We start from the raw sequence: 22368 nt of genomic DNA on the forward strand, positions 1-22368 counted from the left end.
TCCAAGATCTGCAACAGTGTAAACTGCCCGGACCTCAGCATGAGCCTATCAACTTCATTAACACACTGATTTATTGGGGTTAAAATACTTTAGCTATCAGGCCATCAAAAAGTGATTGTTAATTTTCACACTAGAAATACCAAAATGTGATCTATTACATGTTAAACTTCAGAATGTTAATAAAAGATTGGATTGCCCTCAATTTTAAGACAGACAGACTTGCATTTATATAGCGACTTTCACAGTGCATTAAAGCCAATAAGTACTTTTTTGGAGTGTAGTCACTGTTGTAATGTGGGAAACGCAGCAGCCAATTTGCACACAGCAAGCTCCCACAAACAGCAATGTGATAATGACCAGATAATCTGCTTTTTAGTGATGTTGATTGAGGGATAAATATTGGCCAGGACACCAGGGATAACTCCCCTGCTCTTCTCTCGAAATAGTGGCCATGGGATCTTTTACGTCCACCTGAGCGCGCAGACGGGGCCTCGGTTTAACGTCTCATCCAAAAGACAGCACCTCAGACAGGGCAGCACTCCCTCAGCACTGCACTGGAGTGTCAACCTAGATTTATGTGCTCACGTCCCTGATATGATGAAAGAATGGTAAACTAAACCAGAATGCCAGTATAAATAGTACGTATTCCCAAAGCTCCATTTTACATCTTAGTAAATTAAAAACCAATTCAAAAAATATTTCTGTTCATGCCAATACAGTACGTTATACCCCCTCCAATGGAAGCAGCTCAGTTTGCGCCATTTATGCTGCATATTTGGCAACGAAAGGGAACTGCATGTGTTAGATTTGTAAATACATTTTTTGCCAGTCTAGCCACAGATCTTCCAGTTGACAAATTCAGTCCAACTACAGCTAGACCCCAAAAAGGGTAAACATGGCCTACATGGCACGGTTTATATTTGCTACCATTGCCACTTTCAGTTGAAGGTGATAAGTGAAAATCCTGTTCTAGGAAGTTGCTGCTGACTCGGAGGGCAAAAGCGTTGAATTGGTTATACTGTAGGTTTGCTGTTGGCTGTGCTCTTATATATTGACGGTAACCCTTTAGCATAGCACAAAATTGACAAAGCACTTAACACAATGCAATATATTGTTGCAAAAAGAGAAAAACAGATGGATTTTGTAGGAGAATGTCCAGGCTGAAGCTAGCAACCACCAGAAATGAAACAATTGAGACAAATGCCCCTTGCGTCATCCAATGAATGACTTCAAGATCCCATCTTCAGCTGTGTAAATCAGTAGTACAGTACTGCTTTCACCACCAGATCCCACTGGTTTGCTCATTGATCAAGATTGTCAAGAGTGCACTAGATTCTCAGGCGAGTCCACCAGTACCACAGTATCAATAATTCAGAACTTCCAAAAACAGGCTCCCTGCCCCTTAAAATGCTGTCCAATACATCACTGATAAAGACATGGATTAGGATGGGTGATAGACAACTTCACCTCGCCTCTTCTTTCAAAGAAGTTCAGTGAATGCCTCATCTAGCCTTGGAGCTGGTGGACACCCAATAGTTGAAATGCAAGATTTGGCCATGTAAACCCATAATTTACAGCTTCTTCTTGAGGGCTGTATGAGCCACTAGGTTGAACGTCTTAATGAAAGAAAACCAAAGTATATATTCCTCATACTGGCATCAGTATTAGTTAAATAAGAGCAAATTGGTGAATGTAATAGGCACTGAATGAGTGATTTGAAATTAAAGATATGTAGAAAATCATACAGAATGTTAGATTATCCAATATAGATATGGTGTTCTTCATTCTTTGAAAGAAGTATGATCTCTTCATAAAATCAGGATATGTTATCATAGCAACAACTTGCATTTGTATAGCATCTTTAACATAAAAATCTCAAGGCACTTCATAAGTTGCATAATCAGACAGAGATGGTTGTTGAGCTTTTGAGAGAGATATTAGGAGGGGTTCCTAAAAGCTTGGTCAAATAGATGGGTCTTAAGAAGGGTTTTAAAGGAGGTAGAGTGGTTAAAGGAGGGAATTCCAGAGCGTAGGACCTAGTCAGTGGTGGGGGCGAAGGGAGGGAGCGTATGCACAAGAGAAATGCAGAGTTCAGGGTGGGGGGAGGGGAAGAAAGAGGCTGGTTGTAGGGCTGGAGGAGGTTAGGGAGGAGCAAGGCCATAAAAAGGGATTTAAACACAAAAGATGAGAATTTTAAACAGGGAAAAATCATTGAAGAACATAATCCCTTCATGAAGTTGGCACCATTTGCACTATTATGGTCACTCCACTTGGTTACATTATTTCTGAAGTTTTCTGACAAGATATGGCAATGACAGAAATATTACCTGCATGAATTTGAAACTAATAGCTGCATTCAGCACCGGGATAGAGAAAGATAACACTAACAGGTGTTGTGCTGATTTGTCACTGGGAAGGATGCAGGATATTCAATATAGATCTTGAATCTGGGAGCTGGTATCCACTGAAGGCAAAGATCCGCCCACTGTCACAGATCCGCCCAGTGGGCCAATAATGAGGTGCCAATAAATAGAAGGGGAAAAATTGGGTTGCTTTGCGCCTCTCATTAGCGCCCTAATGGGGCGCAAAGCAACTAGCGCCCAGGCGCGTCGCCGCCCATGCCTCCTGCGAAATTCAGCCTTTAAATTGCGTGCCCCGACTTACCGCTGGATGCCATGTCTGACGGGCCCTACCTGCGGCTGGGGAGGCGCAATTTAAAGGCGAGGTGCGGGGCAGCCATTTTTGTTGCTGGCCGCCTACCAGCACCTGCCTGCGCTCCCATCCCCGGCCTCCTGAACGCCCCACACCCTTTAAGAAGCGGAGGAAGGCCTGCAATACAGCGCCACGATATGGACTCAGCGCCCCAAGAGGGATGCGGGGCGCTTCCAGTAGCACCCCGCTTCCCTCTTGGGACGCAACCACTCAATTTCCGGCGCGGGGACGCCAAAAGTAGCGCCCCGTCAAAGTTAGCACCCCAAATGGGGCGCAACTCAATTTTTAGCCCATAAAATCTGCATCATCCAAGAAGATGGCAGTAACATATTAAATTAATATAAATCAAATTTCAAAATTGTTTACAGAATTCCCAGAATTGTACACTTTAAAACTGCTAGATTTACAGCACAGAAATAGATCAAAAACAGTGGGAAAAAAGTGTGTATAAATGGAATGGTGCTCTTGAGAACAAGGCCTCATATACAAGAGTGGGAGTGTGCTCAAAATTCACAAGGTTCTTTAAAGGAGAGCGTTATATGAAACGCATTCTTCTGGTCACCCACCTCCTTTACAGATGGTGAACCGTAGGTAGAAGCTAAAAAAAGAATACGCATACAACAAATTTGTTTACAGAATTTACTTAAATAAAAATACGGAACCAAATTTATTTTGGCACAAAATATGTAGAATATGTAAACGTGCTTTCTAAAAATCACTGACACTTTTCAATGAACATAAGAAATGGGAGCAGGAGTAGCCCCTCAAGCCTGCTCCGCCATTCAATAAGATCATGGCTGATCTTCTATCTCAACTCCACTTTCCCGCCCGATCTCCATAGCCCTCGATTCTCGGTGTCCAAAACATTGTTGATCTCAGTGGCATTTGAGACTTTAACTAAGGTAGAAGCCTAGGGAATTGAGGGCAAATTATTGACCTGGTTAGGAAATTGGCTGAGCGGCAGGAGACAGAGTAGGGATAATGGGCAGGTACTGAAATTGGCAGGAGGTGACGAGTGGTGTCTCGCAGGGGTTGGTGTTGGGGCCTCAACTATTCACAGTACTTATTAACGACTTAGATGATGGCATAGAAAATCATATATCCAAATTTCCCAATGACACAAAGATCGGTGGAATTGTAGGCAGTGTAGAAAGAAGCATAATCTATCAATATCCCTTTGTAATTTTAAGTGAATGGGAAAAACTGTGGCAAATGGATTTCAATGTAAGCAAATGTGAGGTCATCCACTTTGGACCTAAAAAAGGATAGAACAGGGTGCTTTCTAAATGGTGAAAGGCTAAAAACAGTGGAGGTCCAAAGAGACTTGGGAGTCCAGGTACACAGATCATTAAAATGTCATGAACAGGTACAGAAAATAATGAAAAAGGCTAATGGGATGCTGGCCTGTATTATCTAGAGGGCTAGAATACAAGGGGGTCGAAGTTATGCTGCAGCGATACAAAACCCTGGTTAGACCACACCTGGAGTGCTGTGAGCAATTCTGGGCACCACACCTTAGGAAGGATATATTGGCTTTGGAGGGAGTGCAGCGTAGGTTTACCAGAATGATACCCGGACTTCAAGGGTTAAGTTACGAGCAGAGATTACACAAATTAGGGCTGTATTCCCTAAAATTTAGACGGTTAAGGGGTGATCTGATCGAAGGTTTCAAGATATTAAGGGGAACAGATAGGGTAGATAGAGAGAAACTATTTCCGCTGGTTGGGGATTCTAGGACTAGGGGGCATAGTCTAAAAATTAGAGCCAGACCTTTCAGGAGTGAAATTAGGAAACACTTCTACACACAAACACTTCTACACTTATTTGCTTATTGTTTCTATATTTAGACTTGTTTTTACTTTTGCTTTTTATATTTATTATACTTATATTGTGGGAGTGAGTGGGGAGTAAGCATTCCATTGTACCAGTTACATATGGCAATAAAATAATCTTGAAATCGTGGTAGAAGTTTGGAACTCTTCTGCAAACAGCAATTGATGCTAGATCAATTGTTAACTTTAAATCGGAGATTGATAGCTTTTTGTTAACCAAAGGTATAAAGGGGTATGGGCCAAAGGCAGGTATGTGGAGTTAGGTTGCAGATCAGCCATGATCTCACTGAATGGCGGAGCAGGCTCGAGGGACTGAATGGCCTACTCCTGCTCCTATCTATTGATCCAACATGAAGCCATTTCACTTTTCTCTGGCTCAGTATAGTATATTTTGCAAGTAAGTTTTACAATGTCACTTACACAGGAACAGTCCGGAGCAGCTCCAAGATCCCTTGGCCATTCCACTGCTGTGCTGCTTGAAGTTCTTCTGTGCAAACTCCAACAATCTGATGAGGATTGGAAATTTTTTTTAAATTATTTACTGAGAAATTGTATGAGACAAGCACGTCATTGTACAAGAACATATAAATAAGGCAAAATTAAATTATATTCTCAAATCAGAATGACCAAAATGCTAATCAATTGCTGGACATTAGCAGGAACATTTCTGGAATGGCCATTGCTAACAACAAATAAGAATATTTTGAATTTTTACCTCCTAATCTAAATTTAAGCAAATCTGCCACTTGTTGCAACATTAGGCCTATAAACATACTTTTTTTTTAATCCAAGAAGTGCAACATGGGAGGCTGTAGCAAACATTTAAATACACTCAAATTTCACTAACAATACATTGAGGAAATTCAACCCCAGCAATGTCATCAGTCTTGCTCCCAGACAATCTGACTGGGCTCTTTAGCAAAAATAATTATATAGACTTTGTGAGACTGAAGACCATTTGAAGAAAATTCTCGGAAAACAAAAAGACTTCAATTTCAAAAATGCTCTTGAGAATCAGTATCTTGGATCATAATGCTCTTTTTTAAAAACTCAAAGTGTAGTGTAGAATTACACTTGTAGATAGGTGACTGATTTTTGACCACAGACTGACATGAATGACATGCCAAAAACATAGGCAGCTGAAAAAAAATTCAAACTATTTGGTAACAGTAGAACAATTTAATTAAAAGCATAATGTTTCACTATTTTTAAAACTAATTTTTATAATGCTCTTATGAAATTATATATTTCCAGAGTCAGAAGCAACCTTTAAAATAAGTCATGTACAGTAATAAATTTTTCCTTTCCCTGTACCTTCAGGAAGATTGCAAATTGCAGCAGGTTGTTACAGTACCTACAGAACACTCATTAGAACTCTTTAAAAAAAATACATGTTGTGTACAGCACACAGTAGAGTGCTACAATCAGTAAATTGGACTTTGGCCCAAAGATATGTGAACCCCTAACTAGGTCATCACTTACAAAGTATTAAATCAGGACAATTGCACCACTAGTAAACCAAACTGTTTCCCTCAATTGGGGGAGGGAAGGTGAGGAAGTGGGTGGGGGGGGGGGGGGGGGGGGGGGGGGGGAGGGAGAAGGGGAAGAGAGGAGAGAGGAGAGAGGAGAGAGGAGAGAGAGAGAGGAGTTAATTTGCATGCAATTGAGGGCATTATGGGATTGGAGCAATCAACATTTTGCTCAAACAGACAGGTGATCAAATGTGGCTATTTAAAAATAATTACATTTATTAGGAATTAAAAAGACAGTCCTTGTTTCACAACTCTTAAAACAGCAGATGGAGCTAAGAATTTCTCATCACTTAGATTAGCACAGCTCCAAAGGTTTTAGCTACACCATAACCATTTCTTACTAAGTACAGCTTAATCCAGTTACTTAGTTTTTTTAAAACAAAAGAAAATTCAACAAAAGGAACTTAAAGATTAAAATTTACAGTTTTTAAATTCATATTTGCATTTTTTTTTAATATAGCCTCCCATAAAGTGCAAAAGGACATTTTCAACAAAGACAACTCCTGAAAGCATACCAATAATAGAAACTGGTAATAAACCTCTGCTGCTCCATCCAAATACAAGCATCAAAATTTGTCAGCAGTTGGGTGTTTGAGAACCATTCTGGCTCCCACTCCCCTCCAAGTGAGCCTCTGATCTCTGTCTGCTTCCCTGTATTAACACAAGGTCACAGATGTAAAACCCACATCTCACCACTCTGTGGTGCTATGCATTACTGCTTCAACACTCTGAACTACACAGAATATACAGCACAGAAACAGGACATGTGGCCCAACCAGTCCATGCCTGCGTTTATGCTCCACTCGAGCCTCCTCCCATCCTCATCTAACTATCAGCATAACCCTCTATTCCCTTCTCCCTCATATGCTTGATCACGCAAACCAACAAAATAAACCTTACAGAAAAAGGAGCCAAAACACGCTTAATCCCACAAGTTCACAATATGCTCACGTTAAACCCTCAGCCACAAAGCATCTTTCACTTAAATTTTAAGCCAATAGTAGAGTTTCCATGTAGTTTTGGTACCTGGCAACCGGACATAGGAATATCAATTAGGCCGGAAAGTTTAGTAAGCTTCCTAAAACGCTCGACACTGCAGGGGGGTCTTTTATCATTTGAGCAGACGGCCAACAGAACAGCCCACCGCACAGGAGGCCTGGACTATTTCGAGTGCCAGATCTCATTTACATAGAACCACGTCTGTCCCAAACGGGAATCCCAATGCAGCTCGCCGGATTCGGACCAGTGCAATTTAGAGGAGCCTGGAGGCCACCCAGCAAAATATATTTACGAGGCTCCCACCAAGTCAGGTGGGCACCTCCACCACCTAACAAACTAATGGCAGAAAGATGGCACCGGGGCAGAAAACCAATGGTAAGTTTACAGCTTTGATTGTTATTCCCATACTGCCTGGCTTCACTTGAAAGTTAAAATCCATGCACGAGTTAGCAGACTACCCAAAAGTAGATATCCTGAAAATATACAGCAGGCCTACCATTATCTATACATGGTGTGGAGATGCCGGTGTTGGACTGGGGTGGACAAATGTAAGAAGTCACACAACACCAGGTTATAGTCCAACAGTTTTATTTGAAATCACAAGCTTTCGGAGCGCTGCTCCTTCGTCAGGTGAAGTGGAGAGATGCATAAAGACACAGCTTATATAGTCAGAGAATAATGCCAGATGATTACAGGTAATCTTTCTAACTGCCATTTATCACACCTCGGCAGAGAGATAATCACAGCAATCAAAGGTGTGAATGGTGTCCAAACAAGTTAGTCAGGAAAACATTACATCAAAGAACAATGAGGTGGGGTCACAAGGGGTCAAATGTTGCAGATGCTGGGGTCTGTATGTTCTGTAATCATCTGGCATTATTCTCTGACTATATAAGCTGTGTCTTTATGCATCTCTTCACTTCACCTGACGAAGGAGCAGCGCTCCGAAAGCTTGTGATTTCAAATAAAACTGTTGGACTATAACCTGGTGTTGTGTGACTTCTTACAATTGTCCATACAGATAGAAAAGATAGGTTACAATTTCATGTGTAGATTTTTGGTTAGAATTCTCTTTCAGATCCAGACTCACCGGCTATACGTTTCCAACATTATTATATGCCAGGTCTACCTCATCACTGCCTCGCTCAACCCCTCCCCTGTTTCTGATTGGTCACACTTCCAGTCCTGGATGAGCAGAAATTTCCTCCAACTATATTGGGGAGACCCCAATGGTGGAACGATGAAAAGCGGGGATGCGCAAGAGGTCAGAAATGGAGGCGTGGAGAGATCTCGTAGGGTTGTAGGTCTGGAGGAGGTGCCTCTTAAGCATCCCCGATTTTCATCGCTCCACCATTGGCAGTCGTGCCTTCAGCTGCCTAGGCCCTAGGCTCTGGAAATCCCTCCCTAAACCCATCTGCCTTTCTACCTCGCTCCCCTCCTTTAAAATACTCCTTAAAATCTACCTCTTTCACCAAGTTTTTGGTCACCTCTCCTAATATGTCCCTAGTCTTGGAAACTTGGAGACCAGTCCTAAAAGCCACAAAGTACATAATGGCACTCTCCGTGCTGCAGACCTAGCCACGTGCCTCCTGAAAATATCCACTACAGCACATGGCCTTATGGCAACATTAAGCTAATGCATTAATCACTGAGCCAGCGAAGTGTTTCCGTCCCCACAACATCTGGGACATGTTAATCAGAATGTACATATTCTATGCTGTACATTACTCATTCTGACCAGCAGATCCGAGTCCTTACCTAGAAGCCGACATTACCCCAAACGGTCTCCAAAAGCAAGAAAAGGCCAACTCTAGAACATGGCCACAATCCAATAAGAATTTTCTTCTGTCAAAGGAATGCAAAAAAACCCACAATGACCCAAACCCTGCTCGATCCCTATTTTGGTATAACTCTTAAACGAGACTGTGGATGAGTTTTTCCAGAGAGCCAGCACAGGTGAAATAGACTCCTTCTATGTTGTAAAATTCCATGACAACCTCAATGATCAAGAGAACCCAGGGGTGCCTCCAAACCATCATGATCCCCAAAAGTGCTTACTTCCCAGCATGTGCTCAACCAAATGGACAACAATATGTACTAGTACAATGCAATAAAACTGTAGTAACTTAAAATATATGTATTGTTCCTGCTGAATAAAGAGGGAGTTAGATGAAGAAATAGTAAAATTAAAGACGATAGGGAAGGGGAAAAAAGGGCAGGTTATTATGTAAAGTTATGTTTTAAGTGTTTAATTCAACAGTTTTGGGTTAATAGTGTGTAATAAAGCTATTCCTGACGTTTGAGAGGCTTTATGAATGAAATATTTTCAGCACCAGAAATCAGTAAGGTGACAGATTACAGAAGTAACAGAAAATGCTGGAAAAACTCAGCAGGACAGGGCAGCATCCGTGAAGAGAGAAACAGAGTTAACATTTCAGGTCGATGACCTTTCGTCAGAACTGGAAAAAGTAGGAAATGGAAAGCAGGTTTAGGGGCTGGGAAAAGGGGGAGGGGATGAAAGAACAAAAGGGAAGGTCAGTGATAGGATAGAAAGCAGGAGAGATTGAGAGACATTAAGAGATATCAAGGCGAGAGGCGGTGGTAATGGGACAGGTTAAGAAACAAAGGATGGCTCTAGATGGGGTGTGAATTGCGCTGGCAGAATGAAGGACAGCTGCCATGTGGGAGGGAAGAAGAAAGAAAGAAAAAAGGCAAACAAAAATTGTGGATAAAAAAAGAATATATATTTATGTGATAGGGGCCGAGGTTATGATCTATGTTGAGTCCAGAGGGCTGTAAAGTGCCTAATCGAAAGATGAGGTGCTGTTCCTCGAGCTTACGCTGAGCTTCCGTGGAACAGTACAAGAGGCCGAGGACAGTGAAGTCTGAGGGGGAGTGGTGCGGTGAATTAAAGTGACAGGCGACCGGAAGCTCAGGGTCCCCCTTACGGACTGAACAGAGGTGTTCCGCAAAGCAGTCACCCAATCTGCGTTTGGTCTCCCCAATGTAGAGGAGACCACATTGTGAGCAGCGAATACAGTATACTAGATTGCAAGTAGTACAAGTAAATCGCTGTTTCACCTGGAAGGGGTGTTTGGGGCCCTGGACAGTGGGAAGGTATAAGGGCAGGTGTTGCACCTCCTGCACTTGCACAGGAAGGTGCCAGGGGTCTTTTTGATCAAGTTTTTGGTCATCTACCATACTTTAGTGTCAGTTCAGTTATTCCATTTATTTATTCCCAATACCCCACGTCACCGTGGGACGTTATCTATATTAAAAATAGTATATTAATCCAAGTTATTGTCATTAGGCTATCTGCACACCATCTGGGTGTGGAGTGGAATACACCACAGCAAGAAAATTGACAAAAAAGCTTGGCTTTTAAAATATATATCAAAGTGGCAAATAAAGGAAAACAAATATCTAGGATTCTATAACTGAACACATTAGTTAACCACCACAATGAACGTCAATTAGAACTCAGATCAATATTCCTCCGTGAGACGTTTCGGAAACCAAAAGCTTTTGTTCTGATAATTATTTTATACAATTCAAATCGCCAGGTTCTTTCTGAAAGTTGATGGCGAGAAGGGAAGGGAACACAGAAAAGAATGGACAGAATCTCAGTGATCTCAGAAACGCAATGCTGGCAGCTGTTCCAGCTTTCTCAAATTTTTGGAAAGTCACATGTTTTGGCACAATTGGTTTCATACAAAGCATTCAACTGAAGCATGAACTTCAAATTCAAAAAGAAGTTTAAGTATTGCAACCACACAGGGGTGGGGTGGGGTGAAGAAAGGAGTATATAAAAATCATTCATAATCTTCTTGAAGACATACTACAGGTAGACTATCCTTTATCCGAAAACCTCGGGACCAGCCGTGTTTCGGTTTTCGGAAAATTTCGGATTTCGGAAGGTATTTTATAAGACTGGGAAATTTGTCGGGGGTGGGGGTCGGCAGGAGTCGGGGTCGGCAGGGGGGTCGGGGTCGTGCGCACGACTTACGCTGACCCTCTGCTCAGCGTAAGTCGTGCGCCACTCTGGTCATGTCGTGCGCACGACTTACGCTGAACGAAAAACCTTCGGTTTTTAGAGGGTTTCGGTTTTCGGAAGTTCGGATAAAAGGTAGTCTACCTGTATGTTATTAAAACATCTACAGCTATTTGGAGCTGCAGAGTCATTGGCCCAGAAATTCGGGTCGGGGGCTTCCCGCGGGTGCAAGCCCCCAACCTGCACTTACCTAGCGCGCCGGCCGTTGAGCTGTGGGCCCGCGTGGGATTCCGATCCTGGGCCTCCTCCAACTGCCAGCGCACAGTGCTTGCGTATCCCAGGGGCGCAGTTAGTTCGATGCGTCCCCTGGGATCACGTGGGCCATGGAGAGCCAATGGTAGCAGGGAATGCTTCATTCATAAGTTTGACAGGAAGAGCTGTCAAACCTATAAATACTATAAGCCCCAAAACAACACAAACTTCAAATACATTTTTTTTTTTTTTTTAAATCACATTTTTAAAATAACTAAATTACATGAAATAACTATTTTAAACAATAATTTAAAATGTAAATTTTTTTTTAATTACCTTTTCTAACGGGGCTTAAAATAAACTTACTTTTCTTTAAGTATTTAAAAATAATAAACCTGTGGAAAAATGTTTTAATTTTAATTAATTCACCACTTACCTTGTTAAAAGCAGGCCTTGCGCCTGCTTTTTAAAAAAGTGTGACTGCTGGAGACTTACCCTCCCGGAGAAACCTGCAAAAAAAACGTAAGTTCGATGCGCACACGCTGCCTCTCCGGCGCACGCGTTCCACCTGTCAACCCCTTCTTTCAGGGGAACGGAAGTGCCGGTTTCCCGTGCATGCATGCACGAAACCGGCACTTTCGTTGGGCCTACGCGTGGGTACCCAGTGCGTACTCACCCGTGGGGACCTGAATTTCTGGGCCAATATTAGAACAAATTATTTGGTTGAGCCAGTACCTGGAGGAATGCAACTGTTCCAAAGGGTGTATGCACAGGTTGCAGCTGTGGATCCTCTGTCAGCAGCATATGTTGGATTCTGGATTCACTGTTGTCCAAGGGACTGTGCCACGAGACATGGTCACCACTGCATAATGTGTTCTCTGGTAACAAAAAGAGTTCAAAGTGAAACACATTATACTTCATTTTCTATTGCTCTTGGTTGATTGTATGCATGAGTAGCAGGTAACATTCAGATTTTTTAAAGAAATATATATACACACACACTCAGGAGAGCCTGAACTATCCCTCTGCCTCTTCCAAATTATTTATCTGAAAAAGTTTGCTTCAAAATGTAATTCAAAAAAAAAAGTGCCTGGCCCTTCCTGATCAGCACCATTATCTTCGCTGCATTTCAATAACTAGACAGTGAAGCAGTAGATTTGGCATTCAACACATCCTCAGCCTCAAAATGCTGACAGCTTTCAGTGAGTAATGCTTGAAGAGGAGGCTCATGAGCATGGAGTTTGGAAACACAAAATAATGATTTAATCCCAAATAACAGAAAACGCTGGAAAAACTCAGCAGGCCAGGCAGCATCCGCAGTATTTTGCTATTGTATTAAATGATTTAATCCCATTGTTTTATTATTTTTCCACAATGAATTAAACCCAAGATTTCAAATGGAGCCTTTACTACAAAGATTGGTGCTTTTACAATTCAGCACTTTAGAATCCATTCCAGTCACTTATTTAATGGCATCCAAAAGACAGCTAAATTAGATGACCATAACATAAATATGAGTTCAGGCAGAGGTGGCAGGTACAGCTGAAAACTGGTGCCTGATTTTTGAGAGCTGTACCTTCAATTGGCTGGTTCTAAACATCAATCGGCATCCCAATAATATTGAGTAGCATGTTTTGGTTTATTGGAGTCTGAAGCTTAATTTTTTTTTGGAACAATACAATGTTATCTTCTATGTGTAGCCAAGTGGGAAAATGCAGTGAATATTTAAGTCCACTAGATGGCGCGGTTCATTTTCCCCTTTAGAATTTGAAAAAAGGAGAAAAGGGTTATGGGTAAGGCCATGTGATGCCAAAGGAACCTCCCCTTTCTTCACAGCCTCCATTTTCTAGATCCAGCGTGGGGGGTGTGCTCTGAGGAGAGTTGGGGTGAATATGACTTTTGAAATGAACTTAGTCTGCGTAAAGTACAACTAAAACAGCATTTAGTGCAGCCAGACATAGTTTTAAAGTGATATTGTTTCCCAAATCACTCGATATCACGGGGATGCTTGTAGATTGTCCCACCATGTGCTGGTGTTAACCTTTGTTAAAATTGTTGTTGAGTCCTTGGGGCTACGTTTCGAACGAGTTTAATACTTTCTGTTTGCTTGTAAGAGGTGACAAGTGATAACGGGACATACGAATGTATGGTATGATATGTTTTGTTTTGTATAATGATTGTTAGTTAATTAACTGCCTTCACCTGTGGTTTGCCTCATGTTCTGTTTTGCAGCAAGCCACTGCCGTATTTTGTCGACTGTGTTTTATGTATTTACAATTTCATCCTAAACCTAGACCCAAGTTATTAATACAGAATAAAAAAACCCAAAAACGAAAGTTCGTGTCCTGTGCTGCTCCATTTCGCCAGGCTACATATGTAGTGGTAGAAGACAATCAGGATAAGTGGCTTGAAGTAACTGAAAAGCAAGACTCAATTATCACAACTCTTAGAAACATTGCGACACAAAGACATGCCAAGTTTGAAAGGAAAATTCATATGGTGTTTGCAGAATTTTCAGCAGCTTTTACAGATTATTTCAATCTGTAAGAATGGACTTCCATGGAACGTAGAAACTCGGGAACAAGTGGGCCATTCAGCCCGTTCTGCCATTCAATTAGATCATGGCTGATCTGTACCTCAACTGCATTTACCCATCTCTGACACCCTTACCTAACAAAACTATATCGATCTCACATCATCTCAGTCTTGAAAATTTCAACTGACCCAGCATCCACTGCCTTTTGTTGGGGGGGGGGGGGGGGGGGGTGGAAGGGAAGAAAGGTGGTGGTGGGAGGAGGAAGAGAAAAAAAGAGTTCCAGATTTCCACTACCCTTTGCATGAAAAAGTGCTTCCTGATTTTACTCCTAAATGGCCTAGTTCTAAGTTTAAAGATTATGCTCCCTTGTTCTGGATTACAGGAAACTTTTTTTTATCCGGCACGGACGGGACTGACGTGATGCCGGTTCATCAAAAATTCCGGATAACCGAACGCTATAGTAAAAGATAGGGAGAGCTGACAGCTCCGTATAAAGCAACAAACCCTGTTGCTTAGCAACAACTGTAGAACAGTGGCCACAAGTTCCAAGCGTCTCTGTAGCTTAGCAACAGCTGCAGCCACACCCTTGCACAGCAACAGATGGAAGGAGGCAAATACAATATGAAGTAAAACCTACTCCTGAATTTTGCCGGTTAACCGAGATTTCCGGTTATTTAGGTGCCGGTAAAATCGAAAGTTTCCTGTACCCCACTAGAGGAAATAGTTTCTCTATATCTACTGTATCAAGTCCCTTTATCACTTCAAACACCTTGGTTAGATCACCGCTCAACCTTCTAAACTCAAGAGAATACAAGCTAAGAATATGCAACCTATTCTCACAATTTTACCCTTTAAGCTCTGGTATCATTCTGGTGAATTTGCGATGTTCCAATTCCAAAGCCAATGTTTCTTTCCTGAGGTTCGGTACCCAAAACTGATCGCAGTACGCCAGGTGGGGTCTGGCCAAGGCTCTGTAGAACTGAAGGATTGATTCTGAATGAGATAAAGGCCAACATTCCATTATCCTTTTTGTAGCTTTGCGAGTTGTGTACATGCACACCTAAATCCCTTTGCTCCTCCATAGCACCAAGTCTCTCACAATTGAGGAAAAAAATATTTCTGGGGTAGGGAAGGGGGATTGAGACTTTCTGGCACCAGCTTCATCCTGATTGGCACATGAATGTAGGAAGTCCTTCCTTTAAAAAATTAAGGTATAAAAATAGAGTGCACTGCACCCCTCAGGTCGATCAGTGTTAAGACAATTGCAAGTCAATAGCAGTAGACAGTCTGTCGTAACCTTTTTCTAGAGAGCAAGCTGTCTGTGTCTTAGAAGTAGTAGTAGTCTCTGTTAGTTCACTTAAGTCCTCTTCAATTAGGTCCTCTTTAAGAACACAAGAATTAGGAGGAGGCGGCCATACGACCCCCTCGAGCCTGCTCCGCCATTCAAGATCATGACTGATCTTCAACCTCAACTCCACTTTCCTGCCTTATCCACATATCCCTTAATCCCTCGAGTCCAAAAATCTATCACAGCCTTGAATATACTCAACGACTGAGCATCCACAGCGCTTTGCGGCAGAGAATTCCAAAGATTCACAACCTTCAATCTAGAAGAATCTTTACCTAGCAGATGCAGAAAGGTGCCTTACTGCATATTAGGAAGGAGAATAAAATGACAAATTAGCTTTTGAGGCTGCTGCAGCGAATTGCAGGCTGAAAAAAAGCGTCACTTAACTTTAGAAGTGCCTGAGATCAGAGAAGGGTGAAAGTGAAGCCAGCTCGGATATGATCACTAGAGCACAAGGTGGGTTCAGTTAGAATCGAAGATCCAAGTGGAAGGAGTAGCCCCCAAAGCCAAAAGGGGGGATAGTCAGCTCAACACTCAAGAAGCCATCGCCTGTGACCCAGAGAAGGAGATTGGCAACCATGCCACTCAAAGATGAGGTAGTTAAGCTCTGAAAGTTGCTGATCACATACATAACCTTGAGCTATTTGATAGGCTGGTTGTTCAAAGCCATTAACTTGTCAGCTATCTGAGGAATTACTCTTAAAGTAATCTCACCAATTGATCACATCAGACTCTGGTCGCTGCTATAGTTAATGCTCAGCATCCCTTTGTGCCGATTTAGTGATACACTGAATTGCCAGTGTAACCGTTGCTACTCGTTTTATTAAGTAATTGTCCATTAATGATTTGTTGCTAGATAACTCTGATTACACTTATGTCTATTATGCGTTTGTGTACCCACCTTGAAGTTGCGATTTGTAGCCAATAAATAGTGTTTAGTGCATGGCTTCTTCCTCAATGATTTGGCAAGGAAGAGTTAACTCACTCACTCAGCAGCTTGAGAGCAACCTAACCGAGGGTTAATAAATTTAATTCATTTTGATCTGAATTGGGTTTAATGCAAGACAGTTTGGCGTGCCAAGTCAGGCATCATTCATCCCTAGACCTTTGTTGGGAGGTAAAACTCCAGACAATCCCTTAGTGAGAAGTTAAAGCGGGCAAATTAAGGATCTGTCTGGTTCGAGGCATATTTGTCAGGCTACTGAAACCCAGCATTCTTACACGATGAACTTAGATCAGGGCAAATGAAGGCCATAGGTAGCTAACTATGAGAATAGTCTGGAGCTAAAAATATCCAGAGTAAAATAAAAAAAAGTAAAATGAAACTCAAAAATATAACAATGCTGTTCTGCAACCTAATATTTTCAATCCTTTTTGCTGATTTCAGGCCAAATTGAAAATCTGGCTCCCATGAATCATTGGCTAGACTTGAAGCAATTTTATCTCAACAGGACACAGAAATAGTTTCTGTAACACTTTGAATCTATGCAGAGCAGATGCAACATAGCGAGACAGAATTGCATTAAAGCATGCAACGAAAAATAGCTTTCATTAATTAGAAGACTGAATGCCAGGAACCAAACCTCCTGGTACATGCTGTCACAATAATTTAACCCTTTGAAAACTGAAAAACAATTCGGACTGTAAGAATATATGTCCTAGTTGTCCAAGGAAATTCTCACGCAGCTTTGGATGTATTGTTTTAAAACAGTATTTAGCAATGTAAAATCAAATTCTACACGCAGTTACAAATACTCTCATACTAGAAACAATGGTCGACTCAGTGAGCATGCTCTGCAGGTATGTGTTGCACAGATACGCAAACAAACACCCATGTTGTTTAAATTAAAACAACAACCACCTGCATTTATACAACTCCTTTAACGTAGTAAAATGTCCCAAGACGCTTCACAGGTGGGTTATCAAACAAAATCGGACACAGCCGCATAAGGATATATTAGGACAGATGACCAAAACCAGAGAAGAAACTCAAAAAGGTAAACTAAGTAGTTTATGAATATTAGCATAACCCAGAGACTAAATTAATGCTTTAAAGAACTTGTATGCTTACGTGCCATCTTAACCCTAATTATTTTTCTTTTAAATAATATAGGTTTTGAAAGGTGGAAAAGGGATGAAACAGTATACCTATATATAACAGTATACATCAGACACACTAAAGGTTGAGGGAGAAGGAGGTGCTGTCCAAATAACTACATTCTGTGATCATGCATACTGTTGCCAAAATGAACCCACAATGGAGGAGGTGGATACCAAGTCCAGTGGCAGGGGTGTCAATCAAGTCAACTGCTCAGTTGATGGGGTCAAGCTTTAAGCATTGTTGCAGCTGCATGTCTAAAAGAGTAGCAAGTATATAATCATCACTCATTTGAGCCATGTAGATGGTGGAGAGGCTTTGCGGGGCGAGAAGGGGAGTCACTCATCGCAGAGTAGAGTCTCTGCCCAGATCCAGATCCCTTTCTAGTCAACGTTGACTTCCAAGATGCTGATGGCAGAATATTCTGTAATAGTGGTATTGGAATCAATCTAGATCAGGTCACAAAAGTGAAAGGCCAGCATACAAACTCATCACACCTTCATGTCCCTTAGCAGTAGGTTGGCTCTTGATAGTTAGAATATAACCTGAACCTTCTTAAATTAGATTATTGCCACAAAAAGTAATTGCAAAGTGTTATATCTAGCCATATGTTCAAGTGTCCAATAGACAGTTGATATTTTAACTAGGTACCACAGTAGGGATCAGTAGGTGTCTAAAACAGGCATCCTATAATCATTTTCATTAGGCACAATACAAAATATTCTACTACAAACACATATAGTAAACACTAAAGCTTATTTAATTCACAATATATTTCATTTAGGGGCAGAACATTACTCTACTGACTTTATCTTCTGCTGTGACTCCTTGAATCCAGTGCTGGACTCCTAAAATCTGAATCTTATAACTAACAATGACTACAGTCATCATCCTTGATTTAACTTCTATAGTGTAACCCATGTTTTGGGAGAGCCAAAAATGCACTCCTTTCCCGTATTTGTTAGAATGAGAAACCCGGTCCCTGTGAACCTGCTGCAAAGTAAATTCTAACATATAACGCATGTGTAGACTGGTGTTGCAGCACGTGCTGACTTCATTACATTGTACTGTACCATCAAGTCATAACAATGAGCCACTGTTTGTTTCTATAGACTGATGTGATTTTGCATTGGATCAGCACATTTATTGAACCCAGGAAGACTGGCAGCAGTTGTGATCACAGAATCACAGAAACCCCACAGTGCAGATAGAGGCCATTTCGGCCCATCGAGCCTGCACCGACACATATCCCACCCGATCCCCGTAACCCCTATACCAACACATATCCCACCCTATCCCCGTAACCCCACGTATTTAATCCCCCTAACACTAAGGGTCAATTTATCATGGCCAACCAACCTAACCCGCACATCTTTGGACTGTGGGAGGAAACCGGAGCACCCGGAGGAAACCCACGCAAACACGGTGAGAATGTGCAAACTCCACACAGATAGTCACCCGAGGCCGGATTCGAACCCGGGTCCCTGGCGCTGTGAGGCAACAGTGCTAAAAAAATTAATGGGTTTTCTTAGCCACCTCAATAACTTTAGCTTGTGGTTGTCACTAGCTGCACAAGGCCTGCAAGTTAGGAGTCAGCAGCACATATTATAAAACAACTTGAGTGTTTAATGTGGTCACTGAGTTGCAAGTGGAAATACTTCTTCTCTTCCCTTATCTCTTTTATCCGGCACCGACGGGACCAGCGTGGTGCCGGTTGATCAAAAAGCCCGGATTACAGAGAAGTATACTTACTAAGGTACGAGAGCCCCGTACACAGCCACAGGTGCAGGAGCCCCGGTTACACAGCACTTGTGCAGGAGTCCCGGTTACACGGCCACAGATGCAGGAGTCCCTGTTACATGGCCACAGATCCAGGAGTCCCGGTTACACGGCCACAGATGCAGGAGTCCCGGTTACACGGCCACAGATCCAGGAGTCCCTGTTGCACGGCAACAGGTGCAGGAACCCCGGTTACACGGCCACTAATATATAGTAAAACTTACCTGAACCTACTCCTGAATTTTGCTAGTTAAGTGAGATTTCCGGTTATTTAAGTGCCGGTTAAAAGAGAGTTCCTGTAAAAGACAATCTTGTTCTCTATTACAGGAAACTTTGTGCTATCCGGCACCCACAGGACCGAGCTGCTGCCGTTGCCTAAAAAGTGCCGTACTCTCCAGAGTTAATGTTGAGAGATACGGAGATTCTTATCTCCGTATTTGACAACAAACACTTGCTTAGCAACAGCTTCTAAACACTCGGGTGTGGTCCTAAAGCTCTGTAGCTGAAGCTGTTGCGATAGCTACAGACCTTGCACAGCTTGACTGTTCAAACAAAGCAAAAAAAACAAACAAAAAGAATAAAAAACTGCTGATTTTTGCCGGTGGCTCCAGATTGCCCGATAGCTCACCTCCGGATAGCACAAAGTTTCCTGTACTTCGATTGCACAATGGATTCAGCCATTCTAAAGCACCTGTTTACCATAAGGGGTTTTAGAAACACATTTTTGTCCAAACATGAGAACATAGAATCATAGAAATTTACAGCACTGAAGGAGGCCATTCAGTCCGCGTGCCTGTGCTAGCTCTTTGAAAAGAGCAGTCTTGCTTAGCCCCACATCCCCGTTTTTTTGTCCATAACCCTGTAAGTCCCCCATCGTCAAGTATCTGCCCAACTCCCTTTTAAAATTATTGATGGAATCAGCTACCACCACCTTTTCAGGTCGAGCGTTCCAGGCCCTGACAACTCAGTGAAAAAGATTCTCGTCTCCCCTCTAGATCTTTTGCCAATGATTTTAAATCGATGATCTCTAGTTATTGACCCACTAGCCAGAGGGAATATTTTTTCCTCTATCAAAACCGCTCATCATCTTGAAAACCTCGATTAGGTCGCCTCTTAACCGTCTCTGTTCCAAGGAGAACAGTCCGAACTTTTCCAACCTCTTCTCAGAACTGAAGTCCCTCATCCCTGGTAAACCTCCTCTGCACCCTTCGAAGGCTTTTACATCTTTATGAAGTGTGATATCCAGAATTGTCTGGAATTCTCCAGCTGAGGCCTAACCAGTGATTTATAAAGTTCTAGCATGATCTCTGCTTTTATATTCCATTCCTCTATTTATAAACCAAGTAACCCTATGCTTTTTTAACCATCTTATCAATTTGCCCTGCCACCTTTAAGAATTTGTGTATATGAACACCAAGGTCCCTCTGCTCATCTACACTTTTCAAAATCGTGCCATTCATAGTATACTGTCTTTCCAGATTAGTTCTCCCAAATTGCATCACTTCACACTTCCCTGCATTGAACTCCATCTGCCATGCTTCTGCCCATTTCACCATCCTGTCCGTCATCCTGAAGCCTATAACTATCCTCATCACTATCTACTACTTTGTTAAGTATTGCATCATCTGCAAACTTTATAATGCTGTTCCCTACACCAGAGTCTAGATCATTGATAAAAATTGCAAAGAGTAATGGACCCAAAACTGACCATTGGGGAACACCACTGCAAAGCATCTCCCAATCTGAAAAACATCCATCCACCACCATCCTTTCCTTCCTGTCACTGATCCAATTTTGCATCCATACCACCACCCCATTTCCCTTAATTCCATGGGTTTCCATCTTCTTAATAAGCCTCCTGTGTGGCACTTTGTCAAATGCTTTCTCAGCATCCATCTACTGTACAAGTGCATATTTTTTTTTTTTTTTTTTAAATGGCTGGGTAGAATACTTACAACAAGACAGGCTAAGATCAAAGGAAAAGCTCCAAGTATACCTAATTAATGTTGTTAATGAGTTCACCAGGTTTTAGTGCTCAGAAAATTTGAAGACCAACAAAAACAAAATCTGTTCCAGTTAAGCATACTAGAATATTAAAAGGCTATGGGGTAACCGTTCTCATTACATTCTTAAAGCTGGGGAATAGCACAAAGTTCACAAATAGAAATAGCAATGTCAGTCAACAGCAGCCTAACAAGCACAGTCCAAAAGAATGATGAATATTCCTCTCTCATGCCTTGTACAGCAAATCAACCTAACTACAGCCTTTTTATAAAAAATAAAAAAAAAATTGTACACTTGATAAAATAGCCCTGACAGCTCGCTATCATGAAATGTAAAGCAACAGAGTCCATTCTTGGCTCCTGTCTTTATGCCAGGATATTATGCACGTCAAACGTTAACTTGATTCTATGGTGACTGATCCCTGCAATGCACTACTGCACCCCCCTTCTCTGAGGGTTGTGAATCTTTGGAATTCTTTACCCAGAGAGCTGTGGAAGCTGAGTCATTGAATATATTCAAGGCCGAGATAGACAGATATTTGAGCAACAGGGGAGTCAAGGATTATGGGGAGCGGGCAGGAAAGTGGAGTTGAGGCAAAATTGGATCAGCCATGATCTCATGGAATGGCAGAGCAGGCTCTCTGGGCCAAATGGCCTGCTCCTGATGTTCTTATAACACATTTCTGATGCATCCCAACATTTTACGAGTATACTGAATGTGACTGCGAGCAGGGAGGCTGCCACCTTCCACAATTCCAAAAGCAAGACACAAATTTGATGTTTGTTAGCTAGCTGGCCAGTTTCAGTTTTGCTAGCCAGCATCCACTCACCAGTAATACATTGCTAGCACAGCTCGAAGTCAAGTAGTTTAAGTATAACTTGACAATCTTGCTAGCCCAGTAGGCTACATGCTCCAAAGCTCCTGCCCGTAGTGACCAAAGCCAGTTGCTAGTAGGTCCAATGGAGGGAAGGAAAGGGAAAGGAAAGCAAAACAAAGGAAAGGCAAAAGGGGGGAGAGAGGGAGAGAGAGAGAGAGAGAGAGAGAGAGAGAGAGAGACTGACTTGCATTTATACAGTGCCTTTCACAACCACCAGATGTCTCAAAGCGCTTTACAGCCGATTAAGTACTTGTGAAATGGAGTCACTGTTGCAATGCGGGAAAGAGGGAGAAAAGAAAAAAAGAGAAAAGAAAAAGAGAAAAAAGACTTATACAGCGGCTTTCTCGACCTCTGGACATCCCAAACGCTTCACAAACAATGAAAACTCGACAGTCAATTTTCACACAG

The 22368-nt window shown here is 42.0% G+C and overlaps 1 protein-coding gene across 5 annotated transcripts in view; it reads right to left on the reverse strand.

Moving 5' to 3' along the window:
• The window catches only part of sufu (suppressor of fused homolog (Drosophila)), a 148546-nt gene that overhangs the window by 65743 nt on the left and 60435 nt on the right, over window positions 1–22368 (reverse strand). For all 5 annotated transcript variants that reach the window (XM_085994298.1, XM_085994301.1, XM_085994299.1 and 2 more), the window contains 2 exons: window positions 12054–12196; window positions 4965–5050 (listed from right to left, as the gene is read on the reverse strand). In XM_085994298.1, coding sequence (XP_085850424.1) covers window positions 4965–5050; window positions 12054–12196 — 229 coding nt within the window. The remainder of the gene's footprint in view (window positions 1–4964; window positions 5051–12053; window positions 12197–22368) is intronic.

The sequence above is a fragment of the Somniosus microcephalus genome, chromosome 8, assembly GCF_052327205.1.
Source record: "Somniosus microcephalus isolate GS21.2 chromosome 8, FLI_Smic_1.0, whole genome shotgun sequence".
NCBI classification, from domain to species: Eukaryota; Metazoa; Chordata; class Chondrichthyes; order Squaliformes; family Somniosidae; genus Somniosus; species Somniosus microcephalus.